This window comes from Chiloscyllium plagiosum, unplaced genomic scaffold, assembly GCF_037043375.1.
Source record: "Chiloscyllium plagiosum isolate Xiang-an unplaced genomic scaffold, Cpla_swu_hap1 HiC_scaffold_26, whole genome shotgun sequence".
Taxonomy (NCBI): Eukaryota; Metazoa; Chordata; class Chondrichthyes; order Orectolobiformes; family Hemiscylliidae; genus Chiloscyllium; species Chiloscyllium plagiosum.
In genome coordinates, this window is record NW_028270164.1 from 22,523,963 (window position 1) to 22,540,213 (window position 16,251).

The 16,251-nt window shown below is 45.4% G+C and overlaps 1 protein-coding gene across 2 annotated transcripts in view; it reads right to left on the minus strand.

The window, feature by feature from the left end:
* The window catches only part of LOC122563181 (C4b-binding protein-like), a 76,559-nt gene that overhangs the window by 5,118 nt on the left and 55,190 nt on the right, over nt 1–16,251 (minus strand). The window contains exons 11-12 of one of the 2 annotated variants that reach the window (XM_087973566.1): nt 12,591–12,767; nt 7,130–7,306 (exon numbers count right to left, since the gene is read on the minus strand). In XM_087973566.1, coding sequence (XP_087829692.1) covers nt 7,130–7,306; nt 12,591–12,767 — 354 coding nt within the window. The remainder of the gene's footprint in view (nt 1–7,129; nt 7,307–12,590; nt 12,768–16,251) is intronic. The other variant, XM_087973567.1, reaches the window with a different exon arrangement.

Here is a 16,251-nt window from a genome sequence, read left to right on the forward strand (position 1 = left end):
TCACTTATCTTGGTTTGATGGAAGCTGGTAGGCTGTAATATAGCCATTGTAACTAGTCGTGTGAAAATAAAAACCCGTTTGGTTGAACAATATCATAGAGGTGTACAGTATGGAAACAGACCCTTATAGAGATATACAGTATGGAAACAGACCCTTCTGTCCAACTCGGTCATGCCAACCAGATATCCTAAAGTAATCTAGTCTCATTTGTCAGCATTTAGTCCATATGCCTTTAAACTGTTCTTATTTATATACCTATCTAGATACCTTTTAAATGTTGTAATTGCACCAATGTCCATCACTTCCTTGAGCAGCTCATTCCATACACACACCACCCTCTGCATGAAAAAGTTGCCCTTTGAGTCCCTTTAAATCATTCCTTTTTCACCCTAAACCTATAGAACATAGAACAGTACAGCACAGAACAGGCCCTTCAGCCCACGATGTTGTGCCAACTATTGATCCTCATGTATGCACCCTCAAATTTCATATGCATGTGCAGCAATCTCTTAAATACCCCCAATGACCTTGCTTCCACAACTGCTGCTGGCAACGCATTCCATGCTCTCACAACTCTGTGTAAAGAACCCGCCTCTGACATCCCCTCTATACTTGCCTCCAACCAGCTTAAAACTATGATCCCTCGTGTTAGCCATTTCTGCCCTGGGAAATAGTCTCTGGCTAAGATGGAAGGAAGCTCAATAAGGAACTCTTGTAGTGATGTCCTGGTACTGAGATGGATGACTCCAGCAAACAACTATTTTCCAGTGTGCTAGGAATGACTTCAACCAAGGGACAGCCACCTGCACTCCTTGATCTCAAGGGCAGTCACTCTCACCTTTCATCTTGAGTTCACGTTTGAACCAAAGATGTAATGAGGTCGGGGAAAGAGTTGCCCTGTCAAAACCAAACTCAGCATTGGAGGTAGGTAACTGCTGTGGAGGTGTTGCCTCTGAGCTATGGCCCTCAGCCACTTCTTGGTATCATATGGAGTAAATCAAAATGACTGAAGACCATAGCTCAGAGGCCAGATGACTTCAGGAGAAGTCAAAGAGTGTGGCGCTGGAAAAGCACAGCCAGTCAGACAGCACCCGAGAAGCAGGAACGCCGCCGCGTCGAGCACGAGCACCCCACCAGGATCCTGATGAAGAGCCCATGCCCAAAATAACGACGCTCCCGCTCCCCAGATGCTGCCCGATCGACCGCGCCCCTCCAGCACCACACCCTTCAACTCCGATCGCCAGCATCAGCAGTCCTCACTTTCTCCAACTTCAGGAGAAGGCAGAGTTGGATCATTCAGTTGCTTAAGACGACACTCATAGTATAATAAAAGGGGAGCGGTATGCTCCTCTAGTTATGGACTCCCCTAACCCAGGGAAAAGACCTTGTCTATTTTTATAAACCATAGGCATGAGCTCATGCTAGTGATAAAGAAAATAAAGAAAGGAAAAGAATGTTAGACCATCAGATTGCACCAAGGATTCATATAAGAATAGAGAAATTTGATAATAGAACAAACTTCAAGGCTTTGCATCTGAATGCTCAAAGCATGTGGAATAAAATTAATGAGTCAACAATCCAAATGACCAACATTTTGATAGCAGTTGCTGAGATGCTGTTCCAGGCGACCAGGTTTGGGAATTGAATATTCAAAAGTGTTTCTGAAGGATAAGCAGGAAGGAAAAGGAGTTGTTGTAGCTTTGCCATAAAAAAAAAGATTACTGCTGCAGTGAGAAATGATATTGACAGTAGAAATCAAGACATAAAATCAGTCTGGGTAGAAATAATAAATATCAAGGGACAAAAGTCCCTTGTGAGAGTAATCTATAGGTCTCCAAATTGTAGTTCCACAGGGGAGTACACTATGAACCAGGAAATACTGGCGACTTGTAAGAAAGGTTCAGCATAATGATGGGAGATTTTTATATGCATATAGCTTAGATTAATCAAATTGATAAAGGTGTCTTGAGTGGAGCTCATTGAATGTTTCAAAGGTAGTTTCTTGGAACAATAAACTTTGGACCCAACCAAGCAGTCAGTAATTCTGGATTTGGTACTGGGTAATGAGGTGGGAGTAATTAATAAACTCATCATAAATGAACCTTTAAGGAAAAGTGATCATAGTATACTAGAATTTCAAATTCAGTTGGAACTGAAAAATGTGTTGCGAGAAAAGCGTAGCAAGTCAGGCAGCATCCAAGGAGCAGGAGAATCGACGTTTCGGGCATAAGCCCTTCTTCAGGAATGATTCCTGAAGAAGGGCTTATGCCCGAAACGTCGATTCTCCTTCTCCTTGGATGCTGCCTGACCTGCTGCGCTTTTCCAGCAACACATTTTTCAGTTCTGATCTCCAGCATCGGTGGTCCTCACTTTCTCCAAATTCAGTTGGAAGCCAAGAAACAAGACTCATAGATTATAATTCTGGAATTCAACAAATTTACTATACAATCACGAGGAAAAATCAAGGCAGGAAGACTAAAAGGGAGGAGAATTGATGAGTGGTGGCACACGTTAAAGGAGAAACTTAATTGTTCCCAACTGAAATATTTTCCAACAACGAAGAAAGATTGTAAGGATGATGGTTGCTTGTGGGGGGAGAGGAGGAGGAGGAGGAGAGAAAACATCACTCCATGGCTTAGCAAGGAAGCTAAAGACAATATAAAGATGAAAACTAAGGCATGTCACATTGAAAATGCAAGTGGCAGGCTCAAAGATTGGGAAACTTTTATAGATCAACACTTTTAGCCACAAAAATAATAAAATGAGCAAAAGTAAATTATGAAAGAAAACTAGTGCAAGCTATAAAAACTAATAGTGAAATCTTCTATAACTATATGAAAGCTAATGTGCCTGATTTGGAGGATGAAATGGGGGGCGGGTTCAATAGTGGCAAACAGAATGGGTAAAATCACTTAATCAACGTTTGGTTTGATTTTTCACAGAGAAGGCATTAATATTATCCTAATAGTAACAACTAACTCAAATTATAGAAAGGGAGGAACTTAGAACAATATAAGGGAGGGAAAAAATTCGAAGAAAAGTATTGGGATTAAATGCAGACAAATCCCCAAGGACCTATATCCTACAGTCTTGAAAGAAATAGCATCAGAATTGTGAATCCACTGGTTACAGTTTTCCAAAATTCCCTTGATGTGGAAAAGATTTCTATAGTTTGAAAAAAATGCTCATATAATGCCTTTATTGAAAAAGGGAGGGAAGCAGAAAGTAGGAAACCATGGGTCAGCTAGTTTAATATATGCCTTTGGAAAACTGTCGGGATCCATTATGAAGGAAGTAATAACATGGCATTTGGAAAGTCAAAATATAATCCATTAGAGTCAGTTTAGTTTAATGAAGAGTAAAGGTGTTTGCCAATTTGCTAGAGTTCTTTGACGATGTAACAAGTAATGCTGCTAATGAAGTCCTGTAGATGCAATCTATCTGGTCGTCCAGAAGGCATTTGATAACGTGCCGCACAGAAGATTAATTGCACATGGCAAGATCACATGCAATTCGGGGCAATTCATTAGCTTGGCTGGAGGACTGGCTAATCAACAGAAATCAGAGAGTTCAGATTTTTTTTTTTCTGGTTGGCAAGATGGAATTTGTGGGGGTACCACAAAAATCAGTCCCAACCTATTGACAATCTACATTAATGATTTGGATACAGGGATAGAAAGTCTGATAGCCAAATTTGCAGATGACACTAGAATAGATGGGAAAGTAAATTACAATGAAAAGATAAGAAATTTACAAATGGATTATGGATATTAATAAATGTATTAAACTGGACCCCATGTACAAACCACTCTGATAAAGAACCAGAAGTATCTGTAAACAGAGACACATAAATACCATGCAGGGCAGACCACCAACGCTTCATCAGAGATGTACTGACAATGTCATCTATTGAAGTCACAAAATGTGTGCAGAAGATGTCTGTCCGCTCAGTGAACGAAACAAGGACCAGATTACGGATACATTAGATGAACTTTGACAGATGACATTTAACATGGTGAGTGTGAGATTATCCATATTGGTTGGTGGAGTAGAAAGGGAATTACTATCTAAATGGAGAGAAACATCAGCATACTAGGTGCAGATAGATCTGGGTGCAATTGTGTATGGCGTTCAGGAAGCGGGGATGCAGGCACAGGAGATTACAAAAAAGGAAAGTGGAATTTTGGCATTTATTGTGAAATGAAGAGGGTATAAAAACAGGGAAGTATTGCAGCAACTTGACAGTGCATCAGAGAGACAGGACCCAGAACATATCATATAATTTTGTTCAATTGAAGAAGGATGCAGTTGCAATGGAGGCATTTCAGATAAGGATCACAAGCTTGATTCTAGATATGAGGGGACTGTTATATGAAGAAAGATTGTGGAGGCTATGCCAATACTCTCTAGAGTTTAGATGAATTAGAGGAGATCCAATCGTCATAGATATCATGCTAAAGGGATTGACAAAATAGATGTAGAGAGGATGTCTCCCCATAATGGGCAATCTAGAATGAGAGGTCATGGTTTTAGGATAAAAATTGGAGACTTAAAACGAAGAGAAATTACTTCTCTCAAAGCGTCATGCATCTGTGGAATATACTGCTCCAGAGTGCGGGTACTGGGACATTGACTAAAGTTAATGTCAATGAGGGGAAAGACAAATTTTCAATGAGTCATGGGCTGAAGTGTTATGGATAATGGGCAGGAAAATGGAGTTGAGGCTGAGATGAGATCAACTATGATTGTATCGAATGGTAGGGCAGTACTGAATTGCCTCCTCGTTCCTGCTCCTCATTCTTACGTCCTCATGCCTTGGGTACAATTAAGGATGAGCAATAAATGCTGGCCTAGCCAGCAAAGCCCACATCCCATGAACAAGTAAATTTGAATAGATTTATCACTCTAAGAATCAACCTAATTACTGCATGCAGTCAACTGCAGGCTCTAAAGCTGGTATTCCTCAAAAAGTCCAATTAATTCCTTTCTCACTGATTTGTTCAGTTGGCAGAGGAAAGCATGTGTCGTACCCTCATAATTATGCTGGAGATGTTTCATATCTAAAAGGCTGCCTAACTGCTATCTATTCTCTGGGATAACTAAGGTGATCCTGATTATAAAAAGGGAATATTCAGAGTAGAGAATAGTATGTAATTCCTCTTGATGATATTCTGGTCTGTCACATCAATAAAGCTTTACAACCTGTCCTCTTGATGGCTCTGGAGTATATCGATTACAATCTGACTTTGTGACTGCATTTTTTAGCATCATCGAATTTCAGATTAGCAAGGCAAAGTTACTGTGGTCTCAAATGTTTGTTCTCATATTTGAGAAAAACAACTGGTGGTGAGTTTAACCTGAGGACATTGCGATTCAGGTGAGGGCAGGACTTTGAGAAGGCAGGACTTTCATGGTGACCTCAGTTGTAGTAGGAATTGAACCCATGCTGTTGGGATCACTCTGCATCACAAACTAGCCAACTGAGCTAACCGACCCACAAAGGTAAAGTTGCCATAGTCCTAGAGCACCAATGGGTTGACATCTCAGTACAGAGAGAAAGAGACAGCTGTTAGTGGTTCAACCTCAAGGTCCCCATGCCTCTCACGAGGATTGAGGTTGAGAAGGTAGAACATTTATGCTAACTTCTATCAGTATGAGAATTGAACCTGTACTCTTGCCATCACTTTGTATTACAAACCAGACTTCCAGCAGACCTATGAATAGCATTAGAGGGTAACTACTGAAAAGGCAATTTACTTCACTGTTCAATATCCTTTACATGCCAGTGTATATTTCAATAAGATATCTCTTTGCTTGTCACCTTCATGTAACATCCACTAAAAATGAGCTTAACTGTGCTGCAGGTAACATTTTGCTTCCAATATTATAGCTGTGATGTAACAATGTGAAATTTGCAAGTTTTAACATTGCCTCCCTTGTTTTCAGATAACTGCCCTCAGCGCTTAAGAGTCATCACAGAGCAGCTGATGGTAATTGCATTGATCCTGAAATCATCTTTATCTTTTCCCAAGGGACACTATTGCTCTAACAGTTGCAGGAGTAAAGGGGACACTGTTCAGTGCACCCTGACATATGCCAGGCATAGCAAATACAGTCATCCAGCCAGAGACACTCCAGCAGCTTCCTCATAGCCTGAATTGGCAATGGGAGAAATGATCTGTAAACAACGTGCTGGGAAATGTGGTTCTCAGGGATTTCAGGTCTACAGATTAAGATCAAACCCCTTTATTCTTTGGTGAAACATTGGCAATATTTTTGATCTGAAAACTAAACACTGGATACAGGGACTCTTCTGGTGGCTCAATTTGCAAACCTCCAGTGCCGAGCCTTCCTGTGCCTCTTGGTTAGGGAGAGTAGGGGAGTGGATGACATCATCTTCTTGGCGGTATTTCTTACTGCAGCCTGTTGCAGGGAAGCTCAGCATCATTTTCAGTTTTGAGACCGCAATACAGACAGCAATGGTGAGGAGACCTGGCGAGAATCAACCTCTAAACTGCAGGTTCAGTGCAAGGAGTTGCCAGGTTGCTATGAGGTGATCTCTCACAAGCAGGAGGAAACAGACAATCTCTCTAAACTAACACAGATGGATGGAGAAAGCCAAAAAGTTAACAGCAGGAATATATTCCTCCTCACCTGCAGGCAGTGCAATGAGGATGTGGGCTCTCAGGGATACCAGGAAAGGTGAGGTTATGTAACACTGGCAGGAGTCAAGCAGCATACTTTGGCCTTCCCAACATTTATCAGTGCGCCTCAGGAATAAGATCCTCTCCCAGATCCCCTCATTCCCCTCTCTGCAGCTCCTTCACATCTTCATCGGAGGACAAAACCTCTTGGTGCCATTTCCTTGTGTCTTATTTGCGATCTTAGTGACTTTAATGGTCTGCTCAGCTGAGCTCCAGGCTTTCCCATACTCACTCCAAAACCCCCCCAAGAGAAAGACGAAATACGGTGGGGGCAGGTTGAGACATGGAACCCACAGGTTTTCAGTAATTTTCTCAGTGCAATACATTCCACATTCCGCAGCCTTGGGGAAACTGCTCACATGGGATACAATTCTAATCACTTTCTCATTTCATTCTGTCATGAGATTAACAAAGTGGTTGCTTACCAACTTGACAGGCAGGTTCTGGATAAAAATGTCCATTTTCTTGACATGTACTTCTCCCGTCAGCAACTGGTTTAAAGCCAGGTTTGCAATTGTAAGTGATTACATCATCCACGTGATATACACCAATTCGTGACGTTACTTGGCCATTGTTTAAATACCTGTTTACTGTACAAGTAACTGCAACAGAGCAATGTGTTAGTTTTTACTTGAAAACTACTTGTGTGCAATGACATTGTTATTTCAGGAGAAAAGATTATTTTCTGAATTGATAGACTTTGCTTTTTGAGAAGTTACATATCCAGCAAATCAATTGAATTAATCTTGGCTTTAAATTGAAACATCATGCTGTTCGCATTCTGACAAAAAGCATTTGCAACAATACTCTACATTTATGGTTAAGTGATTGAATTTCATGACCAGCACAATATCGATAATATTTACTGACAGATATCAACATTTATGACTTACTGGTGATTTGCTGTGATCATCAGAATAGCTGCCAGCTACTGTAGTTGGAAAAAGGTTAATTGTAGCCCACCGTATCCAATCTCTCTTCGTATCTAAATACTTTCCAGTCCAGGCAACATCTTGGTAAACCTGCACTGCACCCTCTCCAATGCAATCCTATCTCTGCTATAATGTGGATTTCAGAACCGCACAAAATATTCTAGCTGCATGTTTTATAAAATACGGGATGGCATTTTTGCAAGAGGTAGGGTGGGAAGAGGTGTAATCCAGGTAGCTGTGGGAGTCGGTGGGTTTGTAAAAAATGTCAGTGTCAAGTCAGTCGTCATTAATGGAGATGGAGAGGTCCAGGAAGGGGAGGAAGGGGAGGATATAATGTTTTATATCGTTCCAGCATAACCTTCCCCCTCTATTAACTCAATTCCTTGGTTGATAAAGTAATGTGTCTCATAAACTTTCTTAACCATTTCATCTATTCCACATTCCACACAGCCAGAGATATAGCTCCCTCACCACGCCTATCAGCATTCCCCAGAGACCATTCCCACCATGACTCCTGCATTAGGTCCACACACTCCACCAACCCACCCTCCACTCCCAGTACATTCCATTGGCACCGCTACAGGTGTAAAACCTGTGCCCACCTCACCTCTGTCTAAGTCCCCAAAGGATACTTCAACTTCTGGCAGAGATTTTCCTGTACATCCAAACCCTCCCGACGTCCCCAACATACCCTTCCACCGACACTCTCATTCGTTTGGCCGAACTGGTCCTCACCCTTAACAATTTCTCCTTCGAATCCTCCCACTTCCTCCAGACCAAAGGGGTAGCCATGGCCACCCATATGGGCTCCGGCTATGTCTGTCTCTTTGTTGGCTCCGTAGAACAGTCGATCTTCCGTAACTACACCGGCACGACTCCCCACCTCTTCCTCCGCTACATTGATGACTGCATTAGCGCCACCTCATGCTCCCGCAAGGAGGTTGAGCAATTCATCAACTTCACTAACACATTCCACCCAGACCTTAAATTTACCTGGACCATTTCTGACACCTCCCTCCCCTTCCTGGACCTCTCCATCTCTATTAATGACGACCGACTTGACACTGACATTTTTTACAAACCCACCGACTCCCACAGCTACCTGGATTACACCTCTTCCCACTCTACCTCTTGCAAAAATGCCATCCCGTATTCCCAATTCTTCCGTCTCCGCCGTATCTGCTCCCAGGAGGACCAGTTCCACCACAGAACACACCAGATGGCCTCCTTCTTTAGAGACCGCAATTTCCCTTCCCACGTGGTTAAAGAAGCCCTCCAACGCATCTCATCCACATTCCGCACCTCCGCCCTCAGACCGCACCCCTCCAACCGTAACAAGGACAGAACGCCCCTGGTACTTACCTTCCATCCTACCAACCTTCACATAAACCAAATCATCCGCCGACATTTCCACCACCTTCACCACCAGGAATATATTTCCCTCCCCACCCCTTTCCACCTTCCGCAAAAACCGTTCCCTCCATGACTATCTGGTCAGGTCCATGCCCCCCTACAACCCACCCTCCCATCCTGGCACTTTCCCCTGCCACCGCAGGAATTGTATAATCTGCGCCCATACCGTGGGCGGCACGGTGGCACAGTGGTTAGCACTGCTGCCTCACAGCGCCAGAGACCCGGGTTCAATTCCGGCCTCAGGCGACCGACTGTGTGGAGTTTGCACATTCTCCCCGTGTCTGCGTGGGTTTCCTCCGGGTGCTCTGGTTTCCTCCCACGCTCCAAAAATGTGCAGGTCAGGTGAATTGGCCACGCTAAATTGCCTGTAGTGTTAGGTGCAGGGGTAAATGTAGGGGAATGGGTCTGGGTGGGTGCGCTTCGGCGGGTCGGTGTGGACTTGTTGGGCCGAAGGGCCTGTTTCCACACTGTAAGTAATCTAATCTAATCTAATCTAAAAAAAAACCTCCTCCCTCACCTCCATCCAAGGCCCTGAAGGAGCCTTCCACATCCAAAGTTTTACCTGCACATCCATTAATATCATTTATTGCATCCGTTGCTCCTCTTGCATTCTCCTCTACATTGGGGAGACTGGACGCCTCCTAGCAGAGCGCTTGAGGGAACATCTCCGGGATACCCACACCAATCAACCAAACCGCACTGTGGCCCAACATTTCAACTCCCCCTCCCAATCTGTCGAGGACATGGAGATCCTGGGCCTCCTTCACCGCCGCTCCCTCACCACCAGACGCCTGGAGGAAGAACGCCTCATCTTCCGCCTCGGAGCACTACTGCCTCACAGCGCCTGAGACCTGGGTTCAATTCCCATCTCAGGCGACTCTCTGTGTGGAGTTTGCACATTCTCCCCATGTCTGCGTTGGTTTCCTCCGGGTGCTCCGGTTTCCTCCCACAATCCAAAAATGTGCAGGTTAGGTGAATTGGCCATGCTAAATTGCCCGTAGTGTTAGGTGAAGGGGTAAATGTAAGCGAATGGGTCTGGATGGGTTACGCTTTGGCGGGTCGGTGTGGACTTGTTGGGCCGAAGGGCCTGTTTCCACACTGTAATTAATCTAATCTAATCTAATCTAAACCCCAGAGCATCAATGTGGACTTCAACAGTTTCCTCATTTCCCCTTTCCCCACCTCACCCTAGTTCCAAACTTCCAGCTCAGCACTGTCCCCATGACTTGCCCTACTTTCCTATCTTCTATTCCACCTATCCACTCCACCCTCCTCCCTGACCTACCACCTTCATCCCCTCCTCCACTCACCTATTGTACTCCATGCTACTTTCTCCCCACCCCCACCCTCCTCTAGCTTAAATCTCCATGCTTCAGGCTCTCTGCCTTTATTCCTGATGAAGGGCTTTTGCCCGAAACGTCGACTTTGCTGCTCCTCGGATGTTGCCTGAACTGCTGTGCTTTTCCAGCACCACTAATCCAAAATCTGGTTTCCAGCATCTGCAGTCATTGTTTTTACCTACCTCATCTACTCTGCCCATTGTTCTCGATGTGATCTCCTCTACATTGGGGAGACAGCATGCCAAACTGCAAATATTTCAGGGAACATCTCTGGGACACACGCACCAAACAGCACTACTGCTCTCTGGCCAATCACTTCAACTCCCCCTCCCACTCTGCCAAAGGCATGCAAGTCCTGGGTCTCTTCCACCACAAAATCCAAGCCACCCGACGCCGGATGGAAAAACACCTCATCTTGTGCCTTGGGACCATCCAACCACATGGCACCAATGCAAATTTCAGCAGGTTCCTCATTTCCTCTCCACCCACCTCATCCCAGATCCCACTCTCCAACTCAGCACTGCCCTCTTGAACTGTCATACGTGTCCATCTTCCTTCCCACATATCCACTCCACCCTCCCCTTAGACCCATCACAATCACCCCCACCTACATCTTCCTACGGTCTTCCCAGTGACCTTCCCCCAGCCCCACCTTCCTATTTATCTCTGAGCCCCCTTCCCCTCTCCACATTCCTCATGAAATGCTTGTGCACAAAATGTCGATTCTCCTGCTCCTCAGATGCTGCCTGACCTGCTCTGCTTTTACAATGCCAGAATTTTCAACACTTTATCTATCCATCCCACTACCTAAAGGGAATGGTGGATGTGCACACCAAGGTCATTCAGATTTACATCGCATGCCAAGGTCCTAACATTCATTGTATATTCTCTTGCCTTGTTTAGCTGGACCAAGGGCATCATCTGACACTGATTGAAAATGAATGCCATTTGTCACTTATCAGTTCATCTGATTAAACTGGGTACGTATTCTTGAAACTCCAGCTAATGCTTTGGAGAAACCTATCCAAACCCACCACAGCCGAATGGTGAAATTTGAATTTAATTAAACAGGAAGTTCCATTATTAGGCAAAGGATGGGAAAGTAAGTTGCAATGGGAAAAAATAAGTTATTTACAAGCGTATTTGGCTAGGATAGAAGAATGGGCCCAACTCTTCAGATGAAGTTTAACATTGGTGTTAGATGATCCAATTTGACTGGTGGAATAGAAAGGCAACTTATTACCCAAAAGAGGAAAAACTTCAGAATGTTTTGGTGTGGATAGATCTGGGTGCCCTTGTGTATGAATTGCAAAACATTGGCAATATTTTTGATTGGGAATCTAAATGTTGGAAAAGGAGACTTTGCTGGTCTCTCAATGTGGAAAACGCCAATGCCGAGCCTACCTCTGCCTTTCTCAATCGGTTGGATAGGGAGAATCAGGAGGTGGAATGACATCCCCATCTTGTCTGTATTTCTGCTTAAGGTGTCTGCAGCCTGTTGCAGGGAAGCTCAGTGTCATTTTCAGTTTTAAGACCGCAATACAGACAGCAATGGTGAGGAGACCTGGCAAGAATCAACCTCTAAACTGCAGGTTCAGTGCATGGAGCTGCCAGGTTGCTATGAGGTGATCTCTCACAAGCAAGAAGAAGCAGACAATCTCTCTAAACTAACACAGATGGATGGAGAAAGCCAAAACGTTAACAGCAGGAATATATTCCTCCTCACCTGCAGGCAGTGCAATGAGGATGTGGGCTCTCAGGGATACCAGGAAAGGTGAGGTTATGTAACACTGGCAGGAGTCAAGCAGCATACTTTGGCCTTCCCAACCTTTATCAGTGCGCCTCAGGAATAAGATCCTCTCCCAGATCCCCTCATTCCCCTCTCTGCAGCTCCTTCACATCTTCATCGGAGGACAAAACCTCTTGGTGCCATTTCCTTGTGTCTTATTTGCGATCTTAGTGACTTTAATGGTCTGCTCAGCTGAGCTCCAGGCTTTCCCATACTCACTCCAAAAGCCCCCCAAGAGAAAGACGAAATACGGTGGGGGCAGGTTGAGACATGGAACCCACAGGTTTTCAGTAATTTTCTCAGTGCAACACATTCCACATTCTGCAGCCTTGGGGAAACTGCTGACATGGGACACAATTCTAATCACTTTCTCATTTCATTCTGTCATGAGATTAACAAAGTGGTTGCTTACCAACTTGACAGGCAGGTTCTGGATAAAAATGGCCATTTTCTTGACATGTACTTCTCCCGTCAGCAACTGGTTTAAAGCCAGGTTTGCAATTGTAAGTGATTACATCATCCACGTGATATACACCACTTCGTGACGCTCCTTGGCCAATGTTTAAATACCTGTTTACTGTACAAGTAACTGCAACAGAGCAATGTGTTAGTCTTTACTTGAAAACTAATTGTGTGCAATGACATTGTTATTTCAGGAGAAAAGATTATTTTCTGAATTGATAGACTTTGCTTTTTGAGAAGTTACATATCCAGCAAATCAATTGAATTAATCTTGGCTTTAAATTGAAACATCATGCTGTTCGCATTCTGACAAAAAGCATTTGCAACAATACTCTGCATTTATGGTTAAGTGATTGAATTTCATGACCAGCACAATATCGATAATATTTACGGACAGATATCAATATTTATGACTTACTGGTGATTTGCTGTGATCATCAGAATAGCTGCCAGCTACTGTAGTTGGAAAAAGGTTAATTGTAGCCCACCGTATCCAATCTCTCTTCATATGTAAATACTTTCCAGTCCAGGCAACATCTTGGTAAACCTGCACTGCACCCTCTCCGATGCAATCCTATCTCTGCTATAATGTGGATTTCAGAACCGCACAAAATATTCTAGCTGCATGTTTATAAAATACGGGATGGCATTTTTGCAAGAGGTAGGGTGGAAAGAGGTGTAATCCAGGTAGCTGTGGGAGTCGGTGGGTCAGTGTCAAGTCGGTCGTCATTAATGGAGATGGAGAGGTCCAGGAAGGGGAAGAAGGGGAGGATATAATGTTTTATATCGTTCCAGCATAACCTTCCCCCTCTATTAACTCAATTCCTTGGTTGAAAAAGTAATGTGTCTCATATACTTTATTAACCATTTCATCTATTCCACATTCCACATAGCCAGAGATATAGCTCCCTCACCACGCCTATCAGCATTCCCCAGAGACCATTCCCACCATGACTCCTGCATTAGGTCCACACACTCCACCAACCCACCCTCCACTCCCAGTACATTCCATTGGCACCGCTACAGGTGTAAAACCTGTGCCCACCTCACCTCTGTCTAAGTCCCCAAAGGATACTTCAACTTCTGGCAGAGATTTTCACATCCAAACCCTCCCGATGTCCCCAACATACCCTTCCACCGACACTCTCATTCGTTTGGCCGAACTGGTCCTCACCCTTAACAATTTCTCCTTCGAATCCTCCCACTTCCTCCAGACCAAAGGGGTAGCCATGGCCACCCATATGGGCCCCAGCTATGTCTGTCTCTTTGTTGGCTCCGTAGAACAGTCGATCTTCCGTAACTACACCGGCACGACTCCCCACCTCTTCCTCCGCTACATTGATGACTGCATTAGCGCCACCTCATGCTCCCGCAAGGAGGTTGAGCAATTCATCAACTTCACCAACACATTCCACCCTGACCTTAAATTTACCTGGACCATCTCTGACACCTCCCTCCCCTTCCTGGATCTCTCCATCTCTATTAATGACGACCGACTTGACACTGACATTTTTTACAAACCCACCGACTCCCACAGCTACCTGGATTACACCTCTTCCCACCCTACCTCTTGCAAAATGCCATCCCGTATTCCCAATTCTTCCGCCTCCGCCGTATCTGCTCCCAGGAGGACCAGTTCCACCACAGAACACACCAGATGGCCTTCTTCTTTAGAGCCTGCAATTTCCCTTCCCACGTGGTTAAAGAAGCCCTCCAACGCATCTCATCCACATCCCGCACCTCCGCCCTCAGACCCCACCCCTCCAACCGTAACAAGGACAGAACGCCCTGGTACTCACCTTCCATCCTACCAACCTTCACATAAACCAAATCATCCGCCGACATTTCCACCACCTCCAAAAAGACCCCACCACCAGGAATATATTTCCCTCCCCACCCCTTTCCACCTTCCGCAAAAACCGTTCCCTCCGTGACTATCTGGTCAGGTCCATGCCCCCCTACAACCCACCCTCCCATCCTGGCACTTTCCCCTGCCACCGCAGGAATTGTAAAATCTGCGCCCACACCTCCTCCCTCACCTCCATCCAAGGCCCTGAAGGAGCCTTCCACATCCAAAGTTTTACCTGCACATCTACTAATATAATTTATTGCATCCGTTGCTCCTGATGCGTTCTCCTCTACATTGGGGAGACTGGACGCCTCCTAGCAGAGCGCTTGAGGGAACATCTCCGGGACACCCGCACCAATCAACCAAACCGCACTGTGGCCCAACATTTCAACTCCCCCTCCCACTCTGCCGAGGACATGGAGGTCCTGGGCCTCCTTCACCGCCGCTCCCTCACCACCAGACGCCTGGAGGAAGAACGCCTCATCTTCCGCCTCGGAACACTTCACTTTGTGGGCGGCATGGTGGCACAGTGGTTAGCACTGCTGCCTCACAGCGCCTGAGACCCGGGTTCAATTCCCATCTCAGGCGACTCTCTGTGTGGAGTTTGCACATTCTCCCCGTGTCTGCGTTGGTTTCCTCCGGGTGCTCCGGTTTCCACCCACAATCCAAAACTGTGCAGGTTAGGTGAATTGGCCATGCTAAATTGCCCGTAGTGTTAGGTGAAGGGGTAAATGTAAGCGAATGGGTCTGGGTGGGTTACGCTTTGGCGAGTCGGTGTGGACTTGTTGGGCCGAAGGGCCTGTTTCCACACTGTAATTAATCTAATCTAATCTAATCTAAACCCCAGGGCATCAATGTGGACTTCAACAGTTTCCTCATTTCCCCTTTCCCCACCTCACCCTAGTTCCAAACTTCCAGCTCAGCACTGTCCCCATGACTTGCCCTACTTTCCTATCTTCTATTCCACCTATCCACTCCACCCTCCTCCCTGACCTACCACCTTCATCCCCTCCTCCACTCACCTATTGTACTCCATGCTACTTTCTCCCCACCCCCACCCTCCTCTAGCTTAAATCTCCATGCTTCAGGCTCTCTGCCTTTATTCCTGATGAAGGGCTTTTGCCCGAAACGTCGACTTTGCTGCTCCTCGGATGTTGCCTGAACTGCTGTGCTTTTCCAGCACCACTAATCCAAAATCTGGTTTCCAGCATCTGCAGTCATTGTTTTTACCTACCTCATCTACTCTGCCCATTGTTCTCGATGTGATCTCCTCTACATTGGGGAGACAGCATGCCAAACTGCAAATATTTCAGGGAACATCTCTGGGACACACGCACCAAACAGCACTACTGCTCTCTGGCCAATCACTTCAACTCCCCCTCCCACTCTGCCAAAGGCATGCAAGTCCTGGGTCTCTTCCACCACAAAATCCAAGCCACCCGACGCCGGATGGAAAAACACCTCATCTTGTGCCTTGGGACCATCCAACCACATGGCACCAATGCAAATTTCAGCAGGTTCCTCATTTCCTCTCCACCCACCTCATCCCAGATCCCACTCTCCAACTCAGCACTGCCCTCTTGAACTGTCATACGTGTCCATCTTCCTTCCCACATATCCACTCCACCCTCCCCTTAGACCCATCACAATCACCCCCACCTACATCTTCCTACGGTCTTCCCAGTGACCTTCCCCCAGCCCCACCTTCCTATTTATCTCTGAGCCCCCTTCCCCTCTCCACATTCCTCATGAAATGCTTGTG